The sequence below is a fragment of the Antechinus flavipes genome, chromosome 1, assembly GCF_016432865.1.
Source record: "Antechinus flavipes isolate AdamAnt ecotype Samford, QLD, Australia chromosome 1, AdamAnt_v2, whole genome shotgun sequence".
Lineage (NCBI taxonomy): Eukaryota > Metazoa > Chordata > Mammalia > Dasyuromorphia > Dasyuridae > Antechinus > Antechinus flavipes.
In genome coordinates this window covers 261,667,702-261,681,595 of record NC_067398.1, presented here as the reverse complement: position 1 = coordinate 261,681,595, position 13,894 = coordinate 261,667,702, and the positions used below count along the sequence as shown (strand labels likewise).

General features: G+C 34.4%; 1 protein-coding gene across 2 annotated transcripts in view; it reads left to right on the top strand.

The window, feature by feature from the left end:
• CYTH3 (cytohesin 3) overlaps positions 1 to 13,894 on the top strand; it is a 154,391-nt gene that overhangs the window by 101,320 nt on the left and 39,177 nt on the right. For both annotated transcript variants that reach the window (XM_052000926.1, XM_052000936.1), the window contains exon 2: positions 12,746 to 12,828. In XM_052000926.1, the coding sequence (XP_051856886.1) occupies positions 12,746 to 12,828 (83 nt within the window). The remainder of the gene's footprint in view (positions 1 to 12,745; positions 12,829 to 13,894) is intronic.

Below are 13,894 nucleotides of genomic sequence, written 5' to 3'. Positions count from 1 at the left end.
GTATAGGAGCATGGAAAGGAAGGCAAGCTGTACAGGTTTTTACTATTCTCCTTGCTTCCTCTCTTGTTATTCCAAATTGTAAATGTAAAGCTCTAGCAGCCTGATTGTATTTAGAATGAGATTCTTGGGCTTCTTGAAATAAAGGAATATTGGCCAGCATAGTTAGAAGGCTATCTGCCTTAATTACCATCAAAAATAGGACCTGGAAGTTCACTATATGAGTGGACATGCAAAAATATAAATCTCATGTGGATGCTTTCTCACTTGCTCTTGAAGTTTCTTAAAGAGCTGATATATATTAGAGGCTACAAATTTTATTTGGACTGTGGCAATTCTTTGTACCACACCTACTGAATAGGCCAAATCAGATATTATATTTATATTTTCTGGATAATAAGTAAGAGCTAGAGTGATTGCATACAATTCCTTCTGCTCAGTGGACTGAAAAGGAGTTCTGACTACTCTCTTTATAGTTAAGTCACGAGAGTATACAGCGCAAATACTATGTTTTGATGCATCTGTAAAGATAATTGGTCTTTTAGTTAGTTTAGTTAGTGGTTTAGTTAGAAACCTTTTCTTCAAGAATCCATCACCAATTATGTAATAGTCTGGTTATCTTTAATGGAGACCCGTGTGTAAAATTTGGAGCCATGGCTAATAAAATTTGCCACTCTGGGATGGTTTCACAACATGCATTAATTTGTGCATTAGTATAAAAGGTGTATATCTTGTCAGGTCTTATCCCAGATAATTGTACTGCTCACTTAATGGCCTTTAATAAAATTCTAGCCACAAGCATTGGGTAAGGAGTAAGGCTTTGTTCTGGTTGTGCTGGGAGATTCACCCACTCTATCACACTGTCTCCTTGATGAAGGACTGCTGTGGGTGCCTCTTGTGTAGCAAAAACTGATATTTCCAAGGGCTTTTGAGTGACTTTTTCAACCACATTGGATAAAGCCAATTCAACTTCTCTCAAAGCCTCTTGAGTTTCTTTTGTAAGCAGGCGTGGTGAGTTAAAGCACTGTCTCCCCTTAAAATGTCTTATAATGGTTGTCATTGATAGGTAGTCAAGCCTAACACTGGACACATCCATTGGATATCCTATCAATTTCTGAAAATCATTTCAGGTGGTTAGTTTCTCTGTTCTTAAGGAATGTTTTTGTAGTGTAAGCACTTAGGGTATACTTCATATCCTAAATATTGAAAAGGAGCATGTCTTTGAATTTTTCCTGGAGCTCTCTGCAATTTATAGTTCCTTAGTGTTTCTATGGTCTTTTATAGACATGCTTCTAACATTTGTTCCTCAGGTGCACATCCCAATATATCATCCATATAATGTAATAACATTACTTTTGGAAATGCTTTTCTTACTGGAGTAAGAGCAGCAGCAATATACATTTGACACATAGTAGGACTGTTTTTCATTCCCTGTAGCAAAACTGTGCATTCATATCTTTTATAAGGCTCAGTTAAGTTAATGCTGGGCACTGAAAAGGCAGATCTTTTAATATTCTCCTTATCTAGAGGGATAGAATAGAAACAATCCTTAATGTCTATAACCCAAAGAGGCCCTTCTTTAGGCAATTGAGTAGAAGATAGAAGCCCAGGCTGAAGAGTTCCCATAGTTTTCATCTGTTCATTTATGTTTCTTAAATCAGTCAACATCCTCCATTTCCCAGGTTTCTTTCTTACAACAAATACTGAGGAATTCCAAGGACTTAGAGAAGGTTGTAAGTGTCCTTGGTCAAGTTGCTCCTGTACTATATCTAATAAGGCCTGAATTTTATCACTAGCTAAGGGCCACTGTTCTACCCACACTGGTGTATCAGTTTTCCATTGGATAGGAACAGGTGAAAGTGTTGGCAGCCCTTCAATAGCAGCCCTGCCTAAAAAATCGAAGTACTCATTTGTAATCCTAGTTGTTGTAAAATGTCTCTTCCCCACAGATTGATGGGGATTTTTTCAACTATAACTCCTGTTTTGCCTTCAAAAATCTATCTTAAAGGGATAGCACTAACTTCAGCTGCTATTGATCCTCCTATGTCAGATATGTAGGTGTCTGCTGTAATCTTTGGCCAGTCAGCTGGCACCTCCAATGACTATATCACCTATATCTGTGTCTACTAATCCTTCTAATGATATGCCATTTATATAGATAGTGAGCATAGATCGGTCAGCTGTCACAGTTGCTGTCCAGAATAGTCCTGGATTTTATTGCTTGGAATCAGAATCTGGGTGACTATCACTAGATTGCTTCTTAGGGTCTGTATCAGTAAACCTGATGCTACTACTTCTCCTGGTAGATAAGTCACACATTGTCTACCTGTATTAGTGACTGGCATATAGATAACTACACACTCTTCTGTTTTCCACATCAGTGTATGGATGGACACTTGTTTTGTACGTTCTCTCAGGAGGTGAAATAATCAAGCCTACTGTGTCTGGAGGCAAGGGATTCATAGGTGAAATCTCCTTTGCAGGGGGTATCTCAGTTGTCCCAGCTGTATACAGCTCTATTTTCCCCAATTGTAATTCCTTTCTCCCATCAGGTTGCTTCCTGGCTGATTGATTGTGTAATCCCTTTCTCCCATCAGATTGCTTCCTTGTGATGTTCTCTTCTTTAAAATATAATGGTTCTCTGGGAGCAGATTTCTTTGGGGGGTTTTCTGGAGGCAGCCTTAGTTTCAGTTCAGTTCAGAATAATAATCACTTCAAATATAGCCAGGAGTTAAAATCCAGTCTTTTACTGTGTCCTTCAAAGTCTTAAGCTTCAGCCCCCAGCTCCCTCCAAATGTCTCCAGCCAGCATAAAGGTGAAATATGGAATGACTCTGTCTCCACCTCTGAGAATGGGCTTCTGTCTCTGGCCCTAAGAGTTTCTTGCTTATATGCTGTACACAGAGTACACACCAATCATTATATCTCTGGGAAACCATTATTTGTTATAGGATTAAATCAATTCTAAACTAGATTTAAACATTGTCTCCTCAATTCCACTTAGTACCTTGTTTCAAGTTCTGGCCCATAACATCTCCTTGTAGGATCAGATCAATCATACTGAGCCATGCTAAATTAGATAATTATTGTCTCTATCAATTCTAATAACTTAACACTTTATAAGTTTTCCAATACTTCCTGGCTAATTGGTCATGTCTGAATACTGGACTTCTAGGCACTCTCTGAGTATAACATTGGCTGCCATCATGCCCCAAGTGTTTTTTGCCTTGGGCCCTGGTGCTAGGCCCCCATCCCGTTTCCCTGAATCAGTCTACATTCTGATGCCCAATGGAAGCCTCTGTTGCATTTTGGACATGGGGTTTTGGGTCTTGTTCTCCCATCCTGTTTTCTCATTCTGTCTCTGTGCCAACATTGAGCTTTCATGTGCCCTACTTTACCACACTGAAAGCATCTAGGAGTCTCTCTGGAAGTCCCTTGCCAAAAGGGACCCTGTCTCCCCATGTTTGGATCTTGGGAAGTCTGCATCATAGCCTGGCTATAAAAGGCATTTGTGCCCACTGCAGCATAGCATTTTATGATCTTCTCTAAAGGAGCATCCTTGCGTGGTCCTAGTATAATTCTTCTACAAATTTCATTAGCATTTTCTTTAGCAAGTTGCCTTATCAAAATGTCTGTTACTGCATTTTCACCATTAGTTTGTATGACAACTGTCTGGAAACATCCCACAAAATCAACAAAGGGTTCATTTGGCCCTTGTGCAATTTTTGTGAAGGCCTCACCCTTGTCATTTTTACTGGGGAGAAAAGCTCAGTGCTTTGATAGCAGCAGCATTAGCAATTTGCTCATATGCTGCTATGGGATAATTAATCTGTACTGAAATTTCTGCATAGGAACCTACACCTGTTAGTTGATCATAGGTGATTGGAGGGTTAACTCCACTACGAGTATTTTGTTGGGCTTGTATCCTACAGAGCTCACTATATTCAGAAAACCACAACAAGTTTTGTCCAGGTTCTAACCATGTCCTTGCTATAGATTTCCAGTCCTTAGGCTTTAAGAGTTCATAAGCCAAATTCTGTAATAACATCTTAACATAAGCTGATGTAGCCCCATAAAGAGTGCAAGCCTTTTTCAGATCTTTGAAGATTTCTAGATCAAAAGGAGCTTATCTTCTACTTTCTTGACCTGAAGAGTTAAACTGTTATCTATGGGACATAGGAAGAAATGCTCTAAACCATTTTTGACTTGAGAAATGCAAATTAAAGCAACTCTGAAAATTTTCCTCATACCTATTAAATTGGCTAATGTGACAAAAAAAGAAAATGATAAATGTTGCAAAGGATGCGGAAAAATTCCAACCATTCTGGAAAGCAATTTAAAATTATGCCTTAAGGACAACCAAACTGCGCATACCCTTTGATTCTAGGTCTGTGTGCTAAAAAAATCATAAAAATTTCTAAAGGACCTACATATGTAAAAATATTTATAGCAACCCTTTTTGTGGTGGCACAGTTTTGGAAATTGAGGGAATTCCTATTATTTGAGGAGTGGAAGAATAAGCTGTGGTATATGAATGGAATGGAATATTGTTATGCAATAAGAAATGATGTACAGGCAGATTTCAGAAAAATCTGGAAAGACTTGCATGAACTGATGACGTAATGTGAAATGAGCAGAACCAGGAAAATATTGTCCATAATATCAGCAACACTGTATGATAATCAATGCTGAATGACTCAGCTCTTCTCAGCAACATACTGATCTAAGCTAAGTACAAAGGACTCAAAGGAAGATGCTATCCACATCCAGATAAAATACTGATGGACTCTGAATGCAGATCAAAGGATATTGTTTTCACTTGATTTTTCCCTATTTTTTTTTTCCTTTTTGATAGATTTCTTCTTTCACTACTGTAATTAATATGAAATAAGTTTTACATGATAGCATCTTACATCAAATTGCCTACCATTTTCAGAAGAAGGGAGGAGAGGAAGGGAAGGAGAAAAATCTGAATTCAAAAATCTTGTAAAAATGAATGCTAAAAATTGTCATAATATGTAATTGGAAAAAATATTGTTTTAAAAAAAAGAAAACCAGAAGGGGCTCATGACAGCGGTCTTTGCATAATGTAGAAAATAATCTAGTCAGGGACAAGCTGCTTATTTTTACATGGCAATGAAGAATCATGTTTTTTGCATGGTCTCATTTGTTTAATAGATATTATTTCTTGTCTTCTTAAGAGTGAAGAAAGGGGTGAAGGGAATGAGAGAATATAAAAATGAGAATAAAAATGAATTTTTTAAAAAACAAACTGCTAACTTACAAAAAAAAATCCAAATTAGCTAAAAAGGAAATATGAAGAAAGATGCTATCTGCTATCTAGAAAAATAAGTGATAAATAGAAATATGTATGGAATAATTTTGCATATGTATGTATATGTATGTATTTGTGTGTATTGGGGTCTAATAGTCATCTCTAGGGTGGAGAGGGAAGAAAAATAAAGAAATTTGCATGATAACTTTTCATATATTTGAAAAGAATTGTAAGTTGTCCATAGTAAATTGTCAGTTTTATGTACAATCATCTTTTTACTGTACTATTATGGAAATTCTTGTTTTATTTCATAAATTAAAAACTTTTTTTAAAAGCAAAAAAGAGATAGTATTGATTGCAGAAGTTAAAAGTTTGTTTTCCCTGCCACAAATGTTGAGGGAAAATATTTTTATGATTTTTAATTGGTAGATTGTTTTTGTTTGTTTACCTGGTAGATTTAAAGGGAAGAATGACAGTGGGAGAGATTGAAGATATGTGAGAGTGAGGGAATGATTGATGGAGCAATGTTAAGGGATGAAAGCATTTTGGAGAGTATATATATTTTATGTATATACTTATATACATATATATACATATTTGTATTTTTTCCAGTGATGTGTGAAACAATTATTTACATTTCTTTTCAAAATTTTGAGTTCCAGATTCTCTTCCTTTCTCCCTTAGGCACATGTGAAGTTATGCAAATGTTATCTATAAAAGTCATGTTACAAAAGAAAACATAGTTCTCCCTCCTGCTCTATCCCCTAAAAAACTTTTTAAAAAATAAAGGGTTTTTTTGTATTTTTTTAAAGTATGCTTCAATCTGTATTTAAACACAATCAGTTCTTTCTTTAGTATCAAAGTAGTCTTGGAACATTATATTGCTGAGAACAGCAAATCATACACAGCTGATCATCTTAAAATATTGCTGTTAGTTTGTACAAAATACATTTCATTTTGCATGAGATCATGGAAGACTTCAAGTTTTTCTTGAGAACATTATACTCATCATTTCTTAATAGTATTTCATCACAGTCATATATCACCATTCCCCAATTGACGGGTATCCCCTCAATTTCCAATTCTTTGCCCTGAAGAGTTGCTATAAATATTTTTGTACATATATGTCCTTTTCCTGTGAAGACCAAGATAGCACCCTGGATGCCTTAGAATCAGCTGGAGTCAGGATAAGCAAAAGTCCTTGGTCTTTATTCTTGGTCTAAAGGGGTAGAAGTGAAGGGGATGGATACAAGCTCTCCATGATCTCCCTTCTCCTCGTCTACCACCAAAGTGACTCTGGCTTGTCTTACTCCACCCCCTAATCCCTCCTACACTTCTCTGTATTCTCTGTATACACCAAAAGATGGAACCAGCACAAAATAGTGGGAAAAGCCATTTTCCAAGCATATGCTAATAGAGTATTGTCCAATAAATAATTAGCCTTAAGTGCTCGGTTGTCTGATTCCAGTGCATCTACTCAGAGTTTCAGACCTTTACATTTTCATTTTTAAAAAAGGATTCAGAATTAGTAGTGGTATTATTAGTTTGAAAGATATTGCATGATTTTATAGCCCTTTAGGCATAGTTCATATCTTTTGGGTTGTTTTCAATTGGGAAATGGCTCTTGTTTTTTATTAATTTGATTCAGTTCTCTGTATGTATTTTATTCTCTCTCTCCTTTTATGCTGTCTTTCTTTAAAAGTGTTTTCCCGATGTGATTTATTAAGTGATTATTATGTGATGAGTACATTGCTTAATGCTTTAGATCACATGTACAAACAGGCAAGACAGAGACCTGGCTCTCAATAAACTTGCTTTCTAATGGAGGAAGACAGCACACAGGAAAAAAATGAAATGGGGAGATACGAAGGCACAAAGTTGGCACAGTTTGGAAATGGCTAAAAGGCAGAAATCTGGATCTGGGCAAGATAAAGTGAAAGCCTATCTCTCTGAACCTAGGTTGTTTCCAGGAGAGGATTTCAAATTTCTGGTGGGAAGGTGATGAGGCAATAACTGGAGAGTAGATGGCATGATTTGGAGTTGACTGAGAAGTGATACATAATATTGGAATATGACACAATAGAATATAAATGCAGAAAAAAATGCAAAAAAAAAAAAAAAGAAGTAAATCAGTTGAACTAAGAGAAACAGTCACTAAGGTAAAATAATTAGAGTGAACTGAAGAAGTGAAGAGAGGTAGCTCATATGATCCACTTCAGTTATCAGTTACTTTTTTTTTGCATTTTAATAAGCTTATGTATTTTCTTTTTTTCTTTTGAATTGTAATAGCTTTTTATTTTACCAAATACATGCTGATAGTTTTCAACATTTACCTTTATAAAACCTTGTCTTCCAAATTTTTCTCCCTCCTTCCTCCCTCTCCCCTCTCCAAGACCACAGACAATCCAATATAGGTTAAACATGTGCAATTCTTCTGAATATATTTCCATGTTCATCATACTGCAAAAGAAAAATCATATCTAAAGGTGAAAGGAAGAAAAAAATATGAAAAAATAAAAGCAAGCAAACAAAAACAATAACAGAAAAATAAGGTGAAAATACTATGTTTTGATCCATATTCACTCTTTATAGTTCTTCTCTCTCTGGATGTAGATGGTTTTTTCCGTCATTAGTCTACATCCAGTCTTGTTGCAGCTGTGTACTATTCACTTCATTTAGCATCAGTTTATGTAAGTCTTTCCAGGCTTTTCTGAAATCAGCCTGTTGACTTTTTCTTTCTTTCTTTCTTTCTTTTTTTCTTTCTTCCTTTCTTTCTTAATCTTTTTATTTTCAAAATATATACACGGATAATTTGGCATTGACCTTGCATAGCCTTGTGTTTCAGATTTTCTCCTCCTTCTCCCCACCCCTCCTTTAGATGGCAAGCAATCCAATATATGTTAAACATGTTAAAATATATATTAAATCCAGTATGTATAAACATATTTACACAATTCTCTTGCTGCACACACACACAAAAAAGAACCAGTTAAAAAAAAAAGAAAGTAAATGAGTAAGAAAACATGGCAAGCAATCCAATATATGTTAAACATGTTAAAATATATATTAAATCCAGTATGTATAAACATATTTACACAATTCTCTTGCTGCACACACACACACAAAAAAGAACCAGTTAAAAAAAAAAAGAAAGTAAATGAGTAAGAAAACAAAATGCAAATGAACAACAACAAAAAGAGTGAGAATGTTATGTTGTTATCCACACTCAGTTCCCACAGTCCTCTCTCTGTTGTAGATGGCTCTCTTCATCGTAAGATCATTGGAATTGGCCTGAGTCATCTCATTGTTAGAAAAAGTCATGTTCATTAGAATTGATCATTGCATAATAGTGCTGTTACTGTGTACAAATGATCTCCTGGTTCTGCTCATTTCTTAGCATCAGTTTATGTAAGTCTCTCCAGGTCTTTCTAAAATCATCTTCCTGATCATTTCTTATAGAACAATAATATTCTATAACATTCATATATCATAACTTATTCAGCCATTCTCCAATTTATGGGCATCCATTTAGTTTTCCAGTTTCTTGCCACTAAAAAAAGGGCTGCCACAAATGTTTTTGCACATGTTCCTTCCTTTAAGATCTCTTTGGGATAAAGAACCAGTAGAGATACTGCTGAGTCAAAGGGTATGCACAATTTGATAGCCCTTTGGGTATAGTTCCAAATTGCTCTTCAGAAAGGATGTATCATTTCACAACTCTACCAATGATGCCTTAGTGCCCCAGTTTTCCCACATCCCCTCCAACATCCATCATTATCTTTTCCTGTCATCTTGGCCAATATGAGAGGTGTGTAAATGGTATCTCAGCATTTTCTTAATTTGCATTTCTCTAATCAATTGTGATTTAAAACATTTTTTATATGACCAGAAATGGCTTTAATTTCATTATCTGAAAATTGTATGTTCATATTCTTTGGCCATATAATTTAAAGTCTTAAAAAGAGTTACCTGGTAGTATAAAAATTATTTTAAGAGTTTTGCTTAGAGTTACAGAGTAAATACATATAGAAGCAGAGTTTAAAGCTAGATCTTTCTGACTTGAGCCCCTACTATCATCTGCAACAAGAAGAAACTATTTCTAATGATCATAGTATTTATTAATATTATTCTCAAACAAATCATATTAAGACTGTTTTTAAAGTCTCAACTTCAGTTTTTTTTTTATTAAAGCTTTTTATTTACAAAACATATGCATGGATAATTTTTCAACACTGACTCTTGCAAAACCTTCTTCCCCCATCCCCTCCCCTAGATGATAGGTAATTCAGTACATGTTAAATATATTAAAATATATATTTAACCCAATATATGTATACATATTTATTCAGTTATTTTGCTGCACAAGAAAAATTGGATCAAGAAGGGAAAAAAAGACTGAGAAAGAAAACAAAATGCAAGCAAACAACAACAGAAAGAGTAAGAATGCTATGTTGTGAACTACACTTGATGCACACTGTTCTCTTGCTGGGTGTAGATAGTTCTCTTCATCCCAAGATCATTGGTCCATCAGAATTGATCATTGTAGGAGCAGCTAGGTGGCACAGTGGATATAGAGCAGTAGCCCTTAAGTCAGGAGGACCTGAATTCAAATCTGACCTCAGACACTTAACACGCCCTAACTGTGTGACCCTGGGCAAGTCACTTAAATCCAATTGCCTCAGTCCCCCCCCCCCCCAAAAAAAAAAAAAAATCATCCTGATCATTGTGTAATCTTGTTGTTAATGGCTTGTATTCTTATAAAAATCAGTCCACTTCTCTATATATTTTAGAAATGAGGCCTTTATTAGAAACACTGAATGTAAAAATTTATTCCCAGCTTTCTACTTCCTTTCTGATCTTGACTGCATTGGCTTTATTTGTACAAAATCTTTTAAATTTAATGTTATCAAAATTATCCATTTTGTTTTTCATAATGTATTTTAGTTCTTCTTTGGCCATAAATTCCTTCCTTCTCCACAAATCTGGGAGATAGACTATCCTTTGTTCTCCTAATTTGTTTCATATGTCTAAATCATAAACCCATTTTGACCTTATCTTGGTCTAGGATGTTAGATGTTGGTCAGTGCCTGGTTTCTGCCATACCGTTTTCCAATTTTCCTAGAAATTTTTGTCAAATAGTGAGTTCTTATCCCAGAAGCTAGAGTCTTTGGGTTTATCAAATACTAGATTATTATAGTCATTGACTATTGTATCTTGTGAACTTAGCCTATTCCATTGATCCATTACTCTTATGATCTTAGCCAGTACCATATGTTTTGGATGACCGCTGCTTTATAATATAGTTTTAGGTCTGATACAGTTAAGTCACTTTCCTTTGTATTTTTTTTTTCATTAATTCCCTCAAAATTCTTGACTTTTTGTTCTTCCAGATGAAGTTTGTTATTATTTTTTCTAACTCTATAAAGCAGTTTCTTGGCAGTTTAATTGGCATGGCACTGAATAAATAGATGAGTTTAGGTAGAATTGTCATTTTTATTGTATTAGCTCAATCTACTCATGTGCACTAGATATTCTTCCAATTTTTTGGATCTAATTTTATTTGTGTGAAAAGTGTTCTGTAATTATGTTCATATAGTTCATATAGCTTTGTTTTGGTGGGTAGACTCACAGATATTTTATATTATCTACGTGGGATTTCTCTTTCTATCTCTTGCTGTTAGACTTTTTAGTAACAGAAATGCTGATAATTTATGTGGTTTATTTTAATATCCTGCAATTTTGCTTAAAGTTGTTAATTGTTTCTAGTAGTTTTTTAGTTGATTCTCTAAGTATACCATCATATCATCTGAAAAGAATAATAAATTGGTTTTCTCATTACCCACTCTAATTCCTTTAATCTCTTTTTTCTTCTCTTATTGCCAAAGCTAACACTTCTAATAAAATATTGAATAGTAATGGTGATAGTGGGCAACCCTCTTTCATCTCTGATCTTATTGGGAATGCTTCTATTTTATCCCCACTACATATATAATACTTGCTGATGGTTTTAGATAGATGCTACTAATTTTAAGGAAAACTCCATTTATTCCTATACTTTTTAGGGTTTTTAATAGGAATAGGTGTTGTATTTTGTCAAATGATTTTTCTCCATCAATTGAGATAATCATATGATTTCTATTAGTTTAGTTATTGATATGGTCAATTATGCTGGTAGTTTTCCTGATGTTGAATCAACCCTGTATTCCCGATATAGATTCTACTTGGTTCATAGTATATTGTCCTGAAGATAAGTTACTGTAATCTCTTTGTTAATATTTTATTTAAAATTTTTCATCAATATTTATTAGGGAAAGTGGTCTATAATTTTCCTTCTCTGTTTTTTTAGCCCTTCCTGGTTTCAGTATCAGCACTATAGCTATGTCATAAAAGGAATTTGGTAGGACACCTTCTTCCCCTATTTTTCCAAATAGTTTGCATGTTATTGGAATTCTTTAAATGTTTGGTAGAATTCCCTTGTAAATCCATCTGACCCTGGAGATTTTTTCTTAAGGAGTTCATTAATGGCTTGTTCAATTTCTTTTTCTAAAATGGGACTATTTAAGCAATTTATTTCCTCATCTGTCATTCTAGGCAATGTATTTTTGTAGGTATTCATCCATTTCACTTAGATTATCAGATTTATTGGCATACAGAGTCCTTAGTTACTTCCAAACCATGCCATCTACTCTCCTTAGTGATGGGTGGTGGAGATGGCTCATCTCAAATCTTGGATGGCTGGTGGACTCCTTCCGTTTGTGTCCTGGGATTAGTGGGTATTTGTTTAATGTAAAAACAAAACAAAGTCTTAGTGATTTGAACTGTTTAAAAGCAGTATAAACTGCCTTGGGAATTGGTGGCTTTTCCTTGAGATCTTCAAACAAAAGAGAGTTGGCTATAATTTAGAGTAATTCTTGTTTGGGTGCCTTTTGGACTCTATAGTTTCTGAATTCCCTTCCAATTCTGAGATTCTGTGGTAAGTTTGATGACAAATCTTAAGTTTTTTTAGAAATAAAAAAGTAGATGAGAAATTATGAGTAAATGTTTTCAAAATGTTGGCACATCTACAGTGGTTTTCTAATGTGTATCTTTGCTCTGGTTCCAATATTTTTCTTATATTTGCTTTCTTTAGTACTATTTTCAGTTCTTTTTATTCAACCTAACTGAAAGCTGCAAAGCACTTTGAGGAAAAGACAGGCGGCAGCAGTGTGCTAGGTGGGTCAAGCCACAGCTACCTTTAGGCTAAGAGTTTGTCTTTAGTTTTGTTCTTTTGATTTCAGTTAATTGTTTCACAAGTGATTTTCTGATCTGAATATTTCCAAAAATCTATTTGACAAGACAAATAGGGTGGAAAAAACTTAGTTGTCCTTGTAACTCACCCACTCACACAAGATAATGTGATCACTCATTTGTAAAAAGCTTTCAATATCAAGGGATTAAAATTTTTAGTTTACTTTTTACAAATTTTTTTTTTTAGTGCCTGATGATCTCTCAGTGGAGGAGAGAGAAGAACTTTTAAACATTCGTCGCAGAAAAAAAGAGCTTATTGATGATATAGAGGTAAGGAAACTGTAAATTTCCAATTGTAAAATCTAGTAATCTCCATTGACGTGTCTTGATGTGACAAAATGTTTACCCATATGTAAGTATGCAAAAAGATAATGGAAGTATGTTTAAATAGGTTGCAAAACCATAAAGTCAAAATCAAATTCAGCTATATTGCAAGAAATCCACTAATAGATTTGCCAATAAATTAATACCTGTGTGAGGCTGTGTAAAGTATTATGGAATCTAACATATAAAAATTTTCTTACTAATGTCACATATATTGAATTGAAGGTAACACAAGTCTGGCTAGGGACAGAGTAATTAAAATGCAATGAGGTTTTTAGGAGAACAATTTATACAATAACAACAATATTTTTGTAAAGACAGACAACTTGAAAGACTTAAGAACTTTAAGCAATGTAATGACCAACTATGATTCCATGATTTCAACCATGACTGATGAGGAGGTGACAGATGAACTCGGGTTTGCAGAATGAAACATATATTTTTGGAAATGGATAGTGTAGAAATTTATTTTTCTTGACTGTGCTTATTTGTTAACAAGGTTTTCCTTTTTTTTTTTTAAAGTGGGGATGTGATGGAGAAAAAAAATTTAATTGGATATTGATTATGGAAAATTTTGTCATTGTAGGTATTTAGAAAAGGCAATAGTCTCTAAGATGAATACTTTGAAAAAGTTACTTCTTGAGGATGGGAAGACCCTAAAATCATGCAAAACATTACTCTTAAATAATCTGGTAATCTATGATAAAATAAATAGGACCTACCTTTTTTTTTTTTTTTTTTAAACTAGGTCAGAAAACACTAGAAAGAACCAGGTTGGTTGATATAAACTGTCTCAGGGAGTAAATAAGGAAATTCTAGAGCTTGATGGTGGATTTTTGGTAAGCGTGCCAGGAAAGAATATCCTTCAAGAAAATTAAATGGACAGGATCCAAAAACCTACAGAGTCAGGATATAGAAATTTTAAGAACAATTTTGAATGAAAGAATTGAGTGTAAATCTGTGACTTGTACAGAAGATATTATGATTTCTCCCATGACCATGGGAAGATATA